This window comes from Emydura macquarii, unplaced genomic scaffold (assembly GCF_026122565.2).
Source record: "Emydura macquarii macquarii isolate MOO-44397 ecotype Brisbane River unplaced genomic scaffold, CSIRO-AGI_Emac_v2 contig_2676, whole genome shotgun sequence".
Classification (NCBI taxonomy): domain Eukaryota; kingdom Metazoa; phylum Chordata; order Testudines; family Chelidae; genus Emydura; species Emydura macquarii.
In genome coordinates, this window is record NW_027132813.1 from 48582541 (window position 1) to 48597429 (window position 14889).

At 42.9% G+C, this 14889-nt stretch overlaps 1 protein-coding gene across 1 annotated transcript in view; it reads left to right on the forward strand.

The window, feature by feature from the left end:
- Nucleotides 1–14889, forward strand: part of NAPB (NSF attachment protein beta) — a 47205-nt gene that overhangs the window by 15734 nt on the left and 16582 nt on the right. Inside the window, exons 3-5 of the mRNA XM_067565340.1 lie at nt 1773–1889; nt 12100–12146; nt 12334–12411. Coding sequence (XP_067421441.1) covers nt 1773–1889; nt 12100–12146; nt 12334–12411 — 242 coding nt within the window. The remainder of the gene's footprint in view (nt 1–1772; nt 1890–12099; nt 12147–12333; nt 12412–14889) is intronic.

Here is a 14889-nt window from a genome sequence, read left to right on the forward strand (position 1 = left end):
GGGGAGGAAGAAATTACACAAGTTACCTAGAGCCAACAAAATTAGCAAAAAATTGAAGGAAACCTTTATACCCAGCTGAATGCTTGCATAATTGGTTAAGAACATTTCAAACAACTTAGTGACCTGTGAACGCTCAAGCATCCTGTTGCAAATTATCAAAGTACAGTTCCACTTGACAGGTGTGTTTCTATGGGAGTAGTTAGTGACTATGGCAGTGTAATTTATGTACACTGTCAAATCCCCATAGTATTCTCTGGAATGAATTAAATATCGGGAGGGTGAGGAAAAGGGAGGTGACTGAATTACTTACAATGTTGAATTAAGTAGCCTGTGTCCAAGGTCACATTATGATTTTAAAATAATTAAAACTAATTGCCTACAAAGAAGTTGCTTAAGAGGTTTTTCCCTAGGCTATTTGATTTGCTTTTAAGGTTTGTAGAACACACTCTTCCTGAGGCCAGAGACTTGAAAGTTACCTAATGTTCTGGATGAGCTGTAGATCTGTGGTACCCAAGGGGAATAGCTCTTCCTTGCTATGCTGTGGGGAAGTGGTAGCATTGTAAAAGTGGAATAGTTATTGCTAGCTCTGTGTTTGAAATACTGTGCCATATTCAGAGGCTGTGGGAAAAGTTGATGCAAATATAAATTTCCCAGGAAAAATGTGAACGTCCTATGCATGGAATAATCCTGGGATTTGAAACACTGGTGTCTCTTCAGGCATAACAAAAAAGGAATGAAAACTCTGTTCACAAGGGGCAAAATATCACCAGCTTTTCTTTAATAAATAGGAGATGAGAAACTGAAAAAATTGTTTACTTCTTTAAACTTTCCATCTGTGTCTCTCTAAATCATGAGATGCCCAATAGCCAGTAAAATTCAGTGGGAGTTGTGCACCTCACTGACCTTTGTGTTTTTGACAATCTCCTGCTAAATGCACATACGTTACTGAGTAACACTCACTGAACGTGTAAATGGTCAGTATTAGGATAGGGTAGAAATAGTAGCAGAAGAGTGATTTTATTGCTTCATTTGCAATCAAGTTTCAGGGACTAAAAATTTCAAAAAGGGATAGGTCTCAGCCTCCCTTTTCTCAGGTACAATTTGCATCAGCAGTTGGACACCCACAGAATTAATTTCAGTTGCAAGTCAAAGTACATTTATATTATCACCTTTACCTGATTTGTAGGTGCAATCAGGTAGTCAAATGAGGAAATATGTAGTGTTGATCACACAATCCAATTTCAGATGCAAATTGCACCTGCAAAAGGAAAGCTGTCTCTTTGAAAATGTGCTGCTAAATTTCAGTGGTCCTCCTACACTGCAATATGCACTTGCATGTTCCTCTTTCTGTGAGTGGAAGTAAACATTTCTGTGAACAAATGGGGTGGTTTTATGGACAATGATCAGATTTTTATATACAGATACAGAGTTTTGTTTGTACATCAGGGTGCGCACACAAAAATGTCTAATTTTGTAGGTCCTTTGAAATTGGCCATGTGTGTTCAGCCAGTGATTCTTAATGCCATGACTCTGCGCACTTAAGGATAGCAGTTTTCCACAAATCACAAGCACGTGTATCTGAGAGCATGCTTTGGTCACTGGAATTAATGTGCCTTTTCTCCTGCCAGCTTGGGTGCCAATATTTATTCAAGTTCTTCAGGTAGTGGAAAGCAGTATGTACTCATCTTTTTACTGTAGGCACTACCATAAATTTGTGCTTATTAAATGAGACTGGAAATATTAATCTTTTTTTAAATATATTTCTTTCCTAGCTGCAGGAAATGCATTTTGTCAAGCAGCCAAGCTCCATATGCAACTACAGAGTAAACACGATTCAGCCATCTCTTTTGTGGATGCTGGGAATGCTTATAAAAAGGCAGATCCACAAGGTAAGGCAAATAAAATACTATACAATAATATACAAATCCTTTTAGTTGTACAGTAACTGGTAGGCTGGCTTCCTTTTGTAAGCCAGGTATTTGGTTTAAGATCTTCAGTGTAGTCTTCTACAAAGCACCTTAAGTATGGTTTTGGAGTGTGAGCATTTTCATAGAGAGACAAGAAATAGTTTGCTTGAGGCCTTTTTCCTCATTCATATTCTGCAACTAATGTTAAATTTATCATGTCTGTACTGGGTTGAAACAATTTGATTAAACTGACATTTTTTCACCAGCCTATTGAAATAAAATTGGTCATAGTAGGTCTAATTTCACCCGTTTGTATGTCTTGGGATTTACAGATCTAAAGAAGTAGTACTTGTTTCTCTCTGTTGATGTCAACAGTGAACCAGATTATGTTCTGTTTATACCTGTATACATCTGGAATGAATCCAAGAGCTTTAACAGAATTAATCTGGATTTACCCTGGTGTAACTGTGAGCAGAATTTGGATCCTTGTCTTTTTCTCAGCCAGTAAGATTTAAATTTGGGGTAGACCGGCCTGAAGGATGCTTCATATCAAATAAGTCACTCCTTTGTCTTCCTGTAGGCATCATTGACAGGTTCAAGTATGGAGACTTGTTCAGCTTTCCGGCTGTGATGTCTGGACTTTGTAGGGGAGGGAGAGGGAATGAAAGAGGAGAGATCATGAAACTCTTAGGGATAAGAAAGACACCTGCTCATGGGCAAAGATGTGTTCAAACAACCTGTATGTTCTGTCCTTGTTCTCTCACATTCTTAAGAATATGGGGAAACCACATAGACACAACTGGATTCCAAATAACTGTATTTATTAACTAGGTACAAATACACAAGACCTAGCTCCTGCATACATTGCCGCTCTACTGCAATAAAAGACTTGGAGGCCTCCTAGAGGGCTCCTGACTTTTTAAAGGGATATTACCAAGTTACTATACACATCACAGGATATTTTAATAACAGCTACAGATATAAGGACATACGCGTGTGTGTGTGTGTGTGTGTATATATATATCTTATATAAGGCTGATTCTTATATATTAGGTATGACAGTGTCTTATCAATTATTTCCTTAGAATAAGGTAGGGCTCTGTAGTACCATAACATTGGAAGTCAGCTTTAGCAGAGAGTTTCCTTGACTTTTATTTTTACTTCATATGTAAGTTGAGTTCTTCTGAGTGAGCAGGCAGGGAAGCTTGTGAATTGAGATGTTTAAAGGAATAAAAATTCTGTAAAGTCCCCACACATGTTAGCTGTTGGCATTAACATGAAAAAAAATACAGTGTATGCCAGTTTTTGGCTAGAGAGGAAGATGAGAGTTACTGGAAAGTTGGCTCTCTCTTAACGGAGAATGCTGCATCTTTAAATCTGTTGATGAAAATCAGTTTCAGGCCTTAGACCAGGTAACATATTTCCATTACTGTATTTCTAGTTTTAAATTTTAGTGACCAAAGTGCATTGTAATAGCTCTTTTGAGCAGTTAGTGTCATTCATTATTATCTGCTACAACCAGTACCGTTTTAAAATGCCAAAGAAGCTAAACCAGTGCTGATGGAAGGTACTGTTCTGTAAGTTGCAAAATAGATGTCTGGACCCCCAGTCTGATAGCCTCTATGCCGTCAAGGAGGAAGAAAGTCTCAGGGAATGAGAACATCAAGCAGGAGCCGAGGGAAACTATCCTATTGTTGGGACCCTCCTTCCAGATGATGTCATTGTATCCTCTCGCACGGAGGATATTCTTCCGGGGGAGAGGACCCCTGTTATTAGGAAGAGACAGGTAATAGTAATGCTGGAATCGATAATTAGAAATTTAGATAGTTGGGTTTGTGATGATCGGGAGAACTGCATTGTGAATTGCCTGCCAGGTGTGAAGGTTGCAGACCTCTGGATACATATACATGGACTTTTGTGCAGTGCTGGAGCGGAGTCGGTGGTTGTGGTACATGGAGGTACCAGTGACATAAGGAAAAGAAGGCAAGAGTTCCTGGAAGCAAAATTTAGGCTGCTAGGTAAGAGATTCAAGTGCTGGACCTCTATGGTGGCATTCTCTGAAATGCCTACAGTTCCACGCACAGGGTCAGTTAGACAGGCTGAACTGCAGGGTCTCAATGGATGATGAGATCATGGTGTTCAAAGGAGGGAGTTAGGTTTATTAGGAACTGGGGAACCTTTTTGGGAAAGGAGGAGCCTATGCAGGAAGAATGGGCTTCAACTAAACCAACACAGAACCAGATGGCTGGCATGTAAATTTAAAAAGGTTATAGAGGAGTTTTTAAACTAAGGTTCATAGAATCATAGAATCATAGAATATTAGAGTTGGAAGGGACCTCAGGAGGTCATCTAGTCCAACCCCCTGCTCAAAGCAGGACTAACCTCAGCTATATCATCCCAACCAGGGCTTTGTCAAGCCTCAGCTTAAAAACCTGTAAGGATGGAGATTCCACCACCTCCCTAGGTAACCCATTCCAATGCTTCACCACCCTCCTAGTAAAAAACTTTTTCCTAATGTCCAACCTAGACCTCCCCCTGCAACTTGAGACCGTTGCTCCTTGTTCTGTCATCTGCCACCACCGAGAACAGCCTAGCCCCATCCTCCCTAGAACCCCCTTTCAGGTAGTTAAAAGCCGCTATCAAATCCCCCCTCACTCTTCTCTTTTGCAGACTAAACAAGCCCAGTTCCCTCAGCCTCTCCTCATAAGTCCTGTGCTCCAGCCCCCTAATCATTTTGGTTGCCCTCCGCTGTACTCTCTCCAAATTGTCCACATCTTTTTTGTAGTGGGGGGCCCAAAACTGGACACAGTATTCTAAATGCGGCCTCACCAATGCCGAATAGAGGGGAATAATCACTTCCCGTGACCTGCTGGCAATGCCCCTCCTAATGCAGCCCAATATTCCATTAGCCTTCTTGACAACCAGGGCACACTGCTGACTCATATCCAGCTTTTTATCCACCGTTACCCCCAGGTCCTTTTCTGCAGAGCTGCTGCCCAGCTCGTCGGTCCCCAGTCTATAGCTGTGCATGGGATTCTTCCTTCCTAAGTGGAGGACTCTGCACTTGTCCTTGTTGAACCTCATTAGATTTCTTTTGGCCCAATCCTCCAGTTTGTTTAGGTCACTCTGTATCCTATCCCTACCTTGCAGGGTATCTACCACTCCCCCCAGCTTAGTGTCGTCCGCAAACTTGCTGAGGGTGCAATCTACCCCATCCTCCAGATCATTAATAAAGATGTTGAACAAAACCGGCCCCAGGACCGACCCCTGGGGAACTCCGCTTGTGACCGGTTGCCAGCTAGACATGGAGCCATTGATCACTACTCGTTGAGCCCTATGCTCTAGCCAGTTCACTATCCATTTTATAGTCCATTCATCCAACCCATACTTCTTTAACTTGCTGATAAGAATACTGTGAGAAACCGTATCAAAAGCTTTGCTAAAGTCAAGGTATATCACATCCACCGCCTTCCCCACATCCACAGAGCCAGTCACCTCATCATAGAAAGCAATCAGGTTGGTCAGGCATGACTTTCCCTTGGTGAATCCGTGTTGACTGTTCCTGATCACCTTCCTCTCTTCCAAGTGCCTTAAAATGGATTCCTTAAGGACCTGCTCCATGATCTTTCCAGGGATTGAGGTGAGGCTGACCGGTCTGTAGTTCCCCGGATCCTCTTTCCTCCCTTTTTTGAAGATGGGCACTATATTTGCTTTTTTCCAGTCCTCAGGGACCTCCCCCTGTTGCCACGAGCTTTCAAAGATAATAGCCAATGGCTCTGAAATCACCTCAGCCAACTCCCTCAGCACCCTCGGGTGCATTGCATCCGGCCCCATGGACTTGTGAATGTCCAATCCTTCTAAATAGTCTTGAACCTGTTCCTTCAGCACTGCGGGATGTTTGCCTCCTTCCCATTCTGTGCCACCCAGTACAGCAGTCTGGGAGCTGATCTTGTCTGTGAAGACAGAGGCAAAAAAGGCATTGAGTACCTCAGCTTTCTCCACATCCTCCGTCACTAGGTCGCCTCCCTCTTTCTTTAAGGGGCCTACACTTTCCCGAATCTTCCTCTTGTTGGCAACATGCCTGTAGAAACCCTTTTTGTTCCCCTTCACGTCCCTTGCTAGCTGCAACTCCAATTGTGCTTTGGCCTTCCTCATTTCATTCCTGCACGTTCGAGCAGTGTTTATATAATCCTCCCTAGTCATCTGACCAAGCTTCCACTTCTTGTAAGCTTCTTTTTTGCGTTTAAGTTCGCCAAAGACTTCTTTGTTAAGCCAAGCTGGACGCCTACCATATTTGCTATTCTTTCTGCACATCGGGATGGTTTGCTCTTGTGCCCTCAATAAGGTCTCCTTAAAATACAGCCAGCTCTCTTGGGTTCCTTTCCCCCTCATATTAGCCTCCCAGGGAATCCTGCCCATCAGTTCCCTGAGGGAATCAAAGTCCGCTTTTCTGAAGTCCATGGTCCGTATCCTGCTGTTCCCCTTTCTTCCTTTCATCAGGATCCTGAACTCGACCATCTCATGGTCACTGCTGCCTAGGTTGCCACCCACTTCTACTTCCCCTACCAAATCTTCCCTGTTTGTGAGCAGCAGGTCAAGAGAAGCACGACCCCTAGTTGGTTGCTCCAGCACTTGCACCAGGAAATTGTCAGCGACACTCTCCAAAAACTTCCTGGATTGTTTGTGCTCTGCTGTATTGCTCTTCCAGCAGATGTCAGGGTGATTGAAGTCTCCCATGAGAATCAGGCCCTGTGAACTGGAAACTTTCCCCAGTTGAGTAAAGAAAGCCTCATCTACCTCATCCTCCTGGTCTGGTGGTCTGTAACAGACACCCACCACGACATCACACTTATTGTTCTTGCTTCTAAGCTTAACCCAGAGACACTCAACTGACTTATCTCCAGTTTCATACTGGAGCTCAGAGCAGTCATAGTGCTCTCTTACATACAGTGCAACTCCTCCCCCTTTCGCCCCTGCCTGTCCTTCTTGAACAGTTTATACCCATCCATGACAGCGCTCCAATCGTGAGAGTTATTCCACCAAGTCTCAGTTATTCCAATCATGTCGTAGTTTCTTGACTGTGCCAGGACTTCCAGTTCCTCTTGCTTGTTTCCCAGGCTTCTTGCATTTGTGTACAGGCACTTGAGATAAGTAGCCGACTGGCCTGCTTCCATGCGGTGTCCCTCTTCCCCACTAACCTTCGGGCTTAGGTCCCCGTCCCCCGTCAAAACTAGTTTAAAGCCCTCCTCACTAGGTTAGCCAGCCTGTCTGCGAAGATACTCTTCCCTGTCTTTGTTAGATGAATCCCGTCTCTTCCTAGTAGTCCTTCTTCCTGAAACAACATCCCATGATCGAAGAATCCAAAGCCCTCTCTTCGACACCACCTGCGTAACCACGCATTTACTTCCACAATGCGACGGTCCCTACCTGGGCCTTTTCCCTGAACAGGGAGGATGGATGAGAACACCACTTGCGCTTCAAACTCCTTTATCTCTTTTCCCAGAGCCACATAGTCCGCAGTGATCCGCTCAAGATCATTCTTGGCAGTGTCATTGGTGCCCACGTGGAGAAGCAGGAAGGGGTAGCGGTCTGAGGACTTGATAAGTTTTGGCAGTCTCTCCGTCACATCCCTAATCCTAGCTCCAGGCAAGCAGCACACTTCTCTAGTTTCCCGGTCCGGACGGCAGATGGATGACTCCGTCCCCCTTAGGAGGGAGTCCCCGACCACCATCACCCTTCTCTTCCTCTTGGGAATGGTGGTTGTGGAACCCCCATCCCTAGGAGAATTCATCCCTTGCCTTCTGATCAAACGGGTCTCCTTCTGATCCATTCCCTCTGAAGGGTCCTCCAAATCATTCTCCGCCGTAGTACTTGTGCAGACAGGATGAAAACGATTCCTTACTTCTATCTGCATGGTGGGCACATGGGTTCTCTTTCTTCGGGAGGTCACATGCTGCCAATTTCCTTCCCCGTTCTTCATTTTCGCCTGCCCGGCCTTCTCCGAATCTTGCTTACCCTCTGCCTGTGCCTGATGGAGAAAGACATTGTTTTCTGTAATGCACCGCAGGGTTGACATTTGGGCCTCTAGTCCTTTAACCTTCTCTTCCAATAAGGCAACCAGCCTGCACTTGGTACAGATGAAGTCATCTCTATCCTGGGGGAGGAAGACAAACATAGCACACCCAGTGCAGGTGACAACAACAGATCGCTCCATCTCCATATCTCTGCTCTGAGAGCCTCCTCCGCAATGCCTGAAAGGCAAACACCTGCAGTGGGCTCTCTCCGCAGGCGAACTCCCAGGCAAACTCCCTCCTTCTCCTTCTGTTAGCCGCCCCTCGGTTCGCTGCTCAGCTGCTTCGCAGCTGGCTGCCTTTTATAAGGCTGGGGCAGTTGCCCCCCCCCTGCTCTTACCCCTCAAAGCCCCGCCCCCGCAATTAGCCCCACCTGGATCCAATCAATCAATCACTCAAACTGACAAAGGTTGGGGGAAAGCCGACAGGTGTGCGGAAGTGTACACAGTTCGGACAGAGACATCCATCTGGGGAGGGTTTATTAAAGGGGATACTGTATGTGCCAGAAAAGATGAGAGAACAGAAGTAGATAAAGTACAGGTAAAACTGAAGAGAAACAGTCAAATGAAATAAGATTCCCATTCAATTACATCACAAGAAGCCTTACAACTAAATAATGACACATTTTATAAGTGCTTGTGTACAAATGCTAGAAGTCTAAATAGTAGGATGGGTGAACTTGAATGCTTGGTATTCTATGAGGATTAAGAGGATATTAATATAGTAGGCATCACAGAAACCTGTTGGAATGATGATGATGATTAATGGCACGCTGTAATACCAGGGTACACAATACATAGGAATGATAAAGTAGTTGGTGCTAGTGGGGGAGTGGCACTATATGTGTAAGAAAGCATAGAGTTCATTATAATAAAAATCTGAAATGACTCAAACAGCACCATAGAATCTCTATGGATAGAAATTCCATGGTTGAATAAGATATAGCAGAAAGAATGTACTACGTACCACCTGACCAGGATGGTGACATTGGCTGTGAATTGCTCAGGGAAACTAGCAACACTACAAAAACAGAAAACACAGTAATAATGGGGGATTTCCACTATCCCCATATTGACTGGGTATTTGTCATCTCAGGACAGGATGCAGAGGTAAAATTTCTAGACACCGTTAATGAAGCTAGTCCTGGAACCCACCAGGAGATAGGCAATTCTTGATTTAGTCATAAATGGCGCACACGATCTAATCCAAAAGGTGAATATAGTGGAACTGCTTGGTAATATCAACCATAATGTAGTTAAATTAAGCATGCTTGTAGGGGGGAAATACCAAGGAAACTCACCACAGTAGCATTTAACTTCAAAAAGGGGAATTACACAAAACCAAGGAAGCTAGTTAAACAGAAATTAAAAGGAACAGTCACAAGTATGAAGTGCCTGCAGCCTGCATGGAAACTTTTTAAAAACACCATAATAGAGGCTCAAACTAAATATATACCCCAAATAAAAAAACAAACCAGCAAGAGGACCAAAAAAAAGATGCCACCCTGGCTAAACAACAGAATAAAAGAGACATAAATTAGAGACAAAAAGGCATACTCTAAAAATTGAAAGTCCAATCCTACTGAGGAAAATAGAAAAGAGTAAAAACGCTGACAAGTCAAGTGTAAAAATATAATTGGGCAGGCCAAAAACAAAATTTGAAGAGCTAGCAAAAGATAAAATTTAACAGCCAAAAAAAAAATTTAAGTCCATCGGAAACAGACAGCCTGCCAAACAATCTCTGGGGCCACTGGATTACGGGGGTGGTAAGAGAGCACTCAAGGAAGACCACGGCTGCTGCAGAGAAGCAAAATAAATTCTTTGCATCAATCTTCACTTAAGAGGCTGTGGGGGAGATTCCCACACTAGAGCCATCCTCTTTAGATATCCATTCTGAGAAACTGTCCCAGATTGAGGTGTCATTAGAGGAGGTTTTGGAACAAATTTGATAAATTAAACAGTAATAAGTCACCAGGACCAGATGGTATTCACCAAAGAGCTTTGAAGGAACTCAAATATGAAGTTGCAGAACTACTAACTGTGGTACGTAACTGATGGCTTAAATCAGCTTTTGTACCAGGAGACTGAAGAATAGCTAATGTAATGGCAATGTTTAAAAAAGATTCCAGGGGCGATCCTGGTAGTTACAGGCTGGTAAATCTAACCTCAATTCCAGGCAAATTGGTTGAAACTATAGTAAAGAACAGAATTATCAGGCACATAGATAAAGAGGATGCATTAAGGAAGAGTCAACACTGCTTTTGTAATAGGAATTATGCCTCAGCAATCTGTTGGAACTCTTTGAGTGTCAACAAGCATGTGGTCAAGAGTGTTACAGTGGATATAATGTACTTGGACTTTCAGAATGCTTTCGACAATGTCCCTCTCTAAAGGCTCTTAAGCAAAGTAGGGTGTCATGGAATGAAAGGGAAGATATTCTCATAGATCAGGAACTGGTTAAAAGATAGGAAACAGAATAGAAATAAATAGTCAGTTCCGATAGTGGAGTGAGGCAAACATCAGGATCCCCCAAGAATGTGTACTGGGACCAGTATTGTTCATAAATGACCTGGAAAAGGAGGTAAACAGGGAGGTGGCAAAGTTTGCAGATGATACAAAATTACTCAAGATAGTTAAGTCCAAAGGAGACTGAAGAATTACAAAGGGGTCGCGCAAAAATTGTGTGTCTGAGCGACAAAATGGCAGATGAAATTCAATGTTGATCAGTGCAAAGTAATGCATGTTGGAAAAAATAATCTCAACTATACGTATAAAATGATGGGGTCTAAATTAGCTGTGACTACTCAAGAAAGAGATCTTGGAATTGTCGTGGATAGTTCTTTGCAGACATCTGCTCAGTGTGCAACAGCAGTCCAAAAAGCTGACAATGTTAAGAACCATTAGGAAATGAATAGATAATAAGAGTGAAACTGTCATAATACCACTATACAAATCCCTGGTATGCCCACACCTTGAATACTGTGTGAGTTCTGGTTGCCCCATCTCAAGAAAAATATATTAGACTTGGAAAAAAGTCCAGAGGAGCAACAAAAATGAATAGGAGGATGGAACAGCTTCCATCTGAGAAGAGATTAAAAAATTGGCAATGTTCATCTTAGAAAAGAGACAACGAAGTGGGGGAATATGACAGAGGTCTATAAAACCATGAAGGGTTTGAAGATAGTGAGTAAGGAAGTGTTATTTACTTCCTCACATAACACAAGTACTAGGGTCACCCAATGAAATTAATGGGCAGAAGGTTTAACACAAACGTAAGGAAGAACTTCCTCACGCAAAGTGCAGTCAATCTGTGGAACTTGCTGCCAGGGGATATTGAGATGACCAAAACTATAATGGGGATCAAAAACAAATTAGAAAAATTCACAGAAAATATGTCTAACAATGGCCATTAGCCAAGATGGTCAGGGATGCAACCCTGTGCTCTGGGTGTCTGTCCCTAAACCTCTGACTGCCAGAAACTGGGAGTGGATGACGGGATATCACTCACTAATTGCCCTGGTTTTTTTTCATCCCCTCAGAAGCATCTGGCATTGACCACTGCTGGAAGACAGGATACTGGGCTAGATGGAGCATTGGTCTGATCCAGTATGGATGTTCTTATGTTCTTATGAATATTGATAGAGTTCTGGTGTATTCACTAGGTATTTGAGTATACTAAAAGCTTGCTTCTTCTTGGGCAAAGTTTTCAAAAGCAAACCCAGAAACTGGGGATATAGTTTTTTTGCACATACTAGTTTTTGAATGTGTAACACCTCAAAGCCAAAATTTTGACCTGGGAAAAATCAGTTTGTACCTAGGATGTGCATTTCTCCATGGAATTTGATATTCTATGTTTACTAGATTGGCAAATACAAAGGCACTTTGCATGCACACATCTCAGGGGTTTTTGTTTGTGTGAAATTTGGGGCATTAAAATGTATGTTTGAGGTTTCAGAGCCTGGATAGATGGTTGTTTGAGGAGCTGGCCATTTAGGTTTCTGGTCAGAACAGACACACAGCAGAAAAACTACCATGCACTGGTGAAAGTTGAACTGTTGAACAATGTCTGGGTGTCTCAGCTCATTTTTTTTTCATTGTTTTTCCTGAATGCTTACGCTACAGAGGCTATGAACTGCTTAAATGCAGCCATCGATATTTACACAGACCTGGTAAGAAATTGTATTGCCTTGAGGAGTTGGGGTTGGTATCCCAACGTGAGGCAACTTAGATTGATGCCTCTTTTTTAAACTAGTTTGCTTAAATCGTTATTCTATTAAAAGTTATAAAAGCTATATGTACTTGAAAGAGAGAGGGGAAAAAAACCCTGTATGTCTTTTTTTAAATTGTCCATCCTAGGGCCGATTCACTATTGCTGCCAAGCATCACATCACCATTGCAGAGATTTATGAGACTGAGCTGGTAGATATTGAAAAGGTAAGCTGGTTAAACTATTAGAACTTTTTATTGCAGCTGCACATGTGAATGTGCCATCAGAGCTGTGTGTGGTTATGAAACTTCACTCTGCTGGCCAAGGAACTTCATGAATCAGGCTCTTCCAGGAAGTTACAATCTCTAGGCGTGTTTCTGATCCTGCAGATGTGGGTATACGTCAGGAGTAACTTGTGTGAAGGTAGTGTAGTTAAACCTGGTGTGAGTGATATCAGGAACAAGCTTCGGGGATGACTTGTTTGGTCTTTGCCTTTGATATGCCTCATTTCCTCCTCGTCCATATTTTTTAAGTTACTTCTTCCTTTCCTTATGACAATGTAACTTTGACTCTGATATAGAGGCCTGAAGCAGAGGGACTGAGCAAGTCACTTTAGATTTATGAGAGAGCTCGTATCCCAGATCCCATTTCAGACATCATGAGGATGATGCATTGTAGGTCAGTTTAAAAGCATGTTTGAAGGACTGTCAGGAAAGTTTGAGTTGCACAGAAGTTGTTTATATGGTCCAGCTCTTTTGTGTGTGTGTGTGGTTGGGGAGGGGGGGAGGGGAAGAGGAAAAGGGGGTGGGGGAAACAATCAAGGATCTTTCTAGCCACACACATTTAAGCTGATTTGACAAATCATTGCAGAAGTGTGATAGGATTCCGCTGTGCCTGCAGCCTTGGATGCTAAGCATGTCAGAGAGACTTCCTCTTTACCCTACAGGGAAAGCCCAGTTTGCCATGGGAAGTGATATTTTTAGTGAATTCAGTAGCGCTCTCTCTTCCCTCTATATATATTACACACAGAAAATTCATACATGAGAGAGATCAAGAGATCCTTTTAACTGAGCTGTGTTTCTTTTTAAAAAGTCATTTGAAGGGTTTTGAGAGCAGTATTGCTGAAGTACTCTTAGGAAGCTGTCATTGGTTTGTGGTTCACACATACTCAGCTTGACTGTAACAAAAACAGTGCAGTGAATTCGTGTCACAGTTTATTAGTTAGGGACGATTTAAAGTAGTGAAGTGGAAAACTAACATTACATGTTAAACCGCATTTAAAATAATTTGGGTCAAATCCCAGGTGTCCTTACTCAAGCAAAATTTCAGTGAAAGTCATGCCTGAATACAGACTAAGCATGTCAGGAGTTCTGTCTACTTACATTCTTATACCATATTCATCACTGTGTCAAAGAGGGATTTGTCCCTTTGTGATTTTAATAAGCAAAACAAAATTTCCCAAGGAAACACAAATTTGTATATGGTTTGACTTTTGAGCGAAAGGATAAAACAGATTGTCTAGATTACAAACTCTTTTTGTACCTGAGACTTGCTGAATGAAGAGTTGTTAGTATGTTATCACTTCTTGTAAATCCATTGTTATTCCCCAGGACATGCCCTACATTCTCAATCATGTATATAATAGGGAGGGCATAACAGTCGTGTATATTTTCTGTATTTCTTGTTACAAAGATTTTCTTTGAAAATTTGACATTAATTAAATGCCAGTTCCTGCCAGTCATCGAGCTCAGTGTTCAATCTTTATACAAGGTATGTCTACACTGCAATGTAAACCTGGGCTCATACTCAAGTTCAAGTCCAAACCCCTTCTTTCTACACACAGACCCATCTGACTTGAGCTAGTAAGCTCTTAGCAGCTGGGCCCTTAGGCTGCAGCAAGGGACATGCGTCCAAACTTGAGTCCCACTGGGTCTCAGATCCACAGTGCATCACTTTTCATCGTGACTGCAGTTTGGGCCCAGGCTCCCCAGATTTGTGTCCTGAGAATCTGCCAATGCTATCCCACAATTCCATGGAGCAGCATTCCTAATTCCAAGACCAAGACCAGCCAATCGACTCCCAGAAAATGGAAGCAACCATGTGGTTCAAGTACAGTTGCTTGAGGTTTAGTCCTTCCATTTTATTCTGACTGCTGAGCTGCAAAGAGAGTGAACCATCTCCTGCGGTATGGCCACCAACAAAAAGAAATCCTTTGCCAACCACGCTACTAGCTGGTCACGGGACTACAGTCAGATTCTGGTAAATTTGTGGTGCGAGGTGAGCAAGATGTTCGAGCTCTTTAAGAGTACCAGCAATGACCATGTGTACCAAGAAATAGCAGACAAGCTGGTAGCATTGGGGATTCACTGGACTGGTGACCAGGGCACAGAGTGGATAAATGGGCTCAAGAGCGACTCCTGGAAAGCCAGGGATGAGAACTGCATCTGTAGTCTGGTTATTTTTTGAGGACATTGACTGGAGGCTGGGTACTTCATCGAGCACTGACCCCCAACGGTTCACAGCAGCCTAGTCAGCCCCTTACTGTCATTGTTCCATTCAGGAGCAAATGGCTCAGCTTTGGATTCACAAAGATTGAGCCAAGCCACTTGATGCGGGCAGCATTGATGACACTGGAATCCAAATGGGTCTGTAGACAGCGCCAGTGGGATTTCAGTATGCCAAATGCACATTGAACCACCATTCTA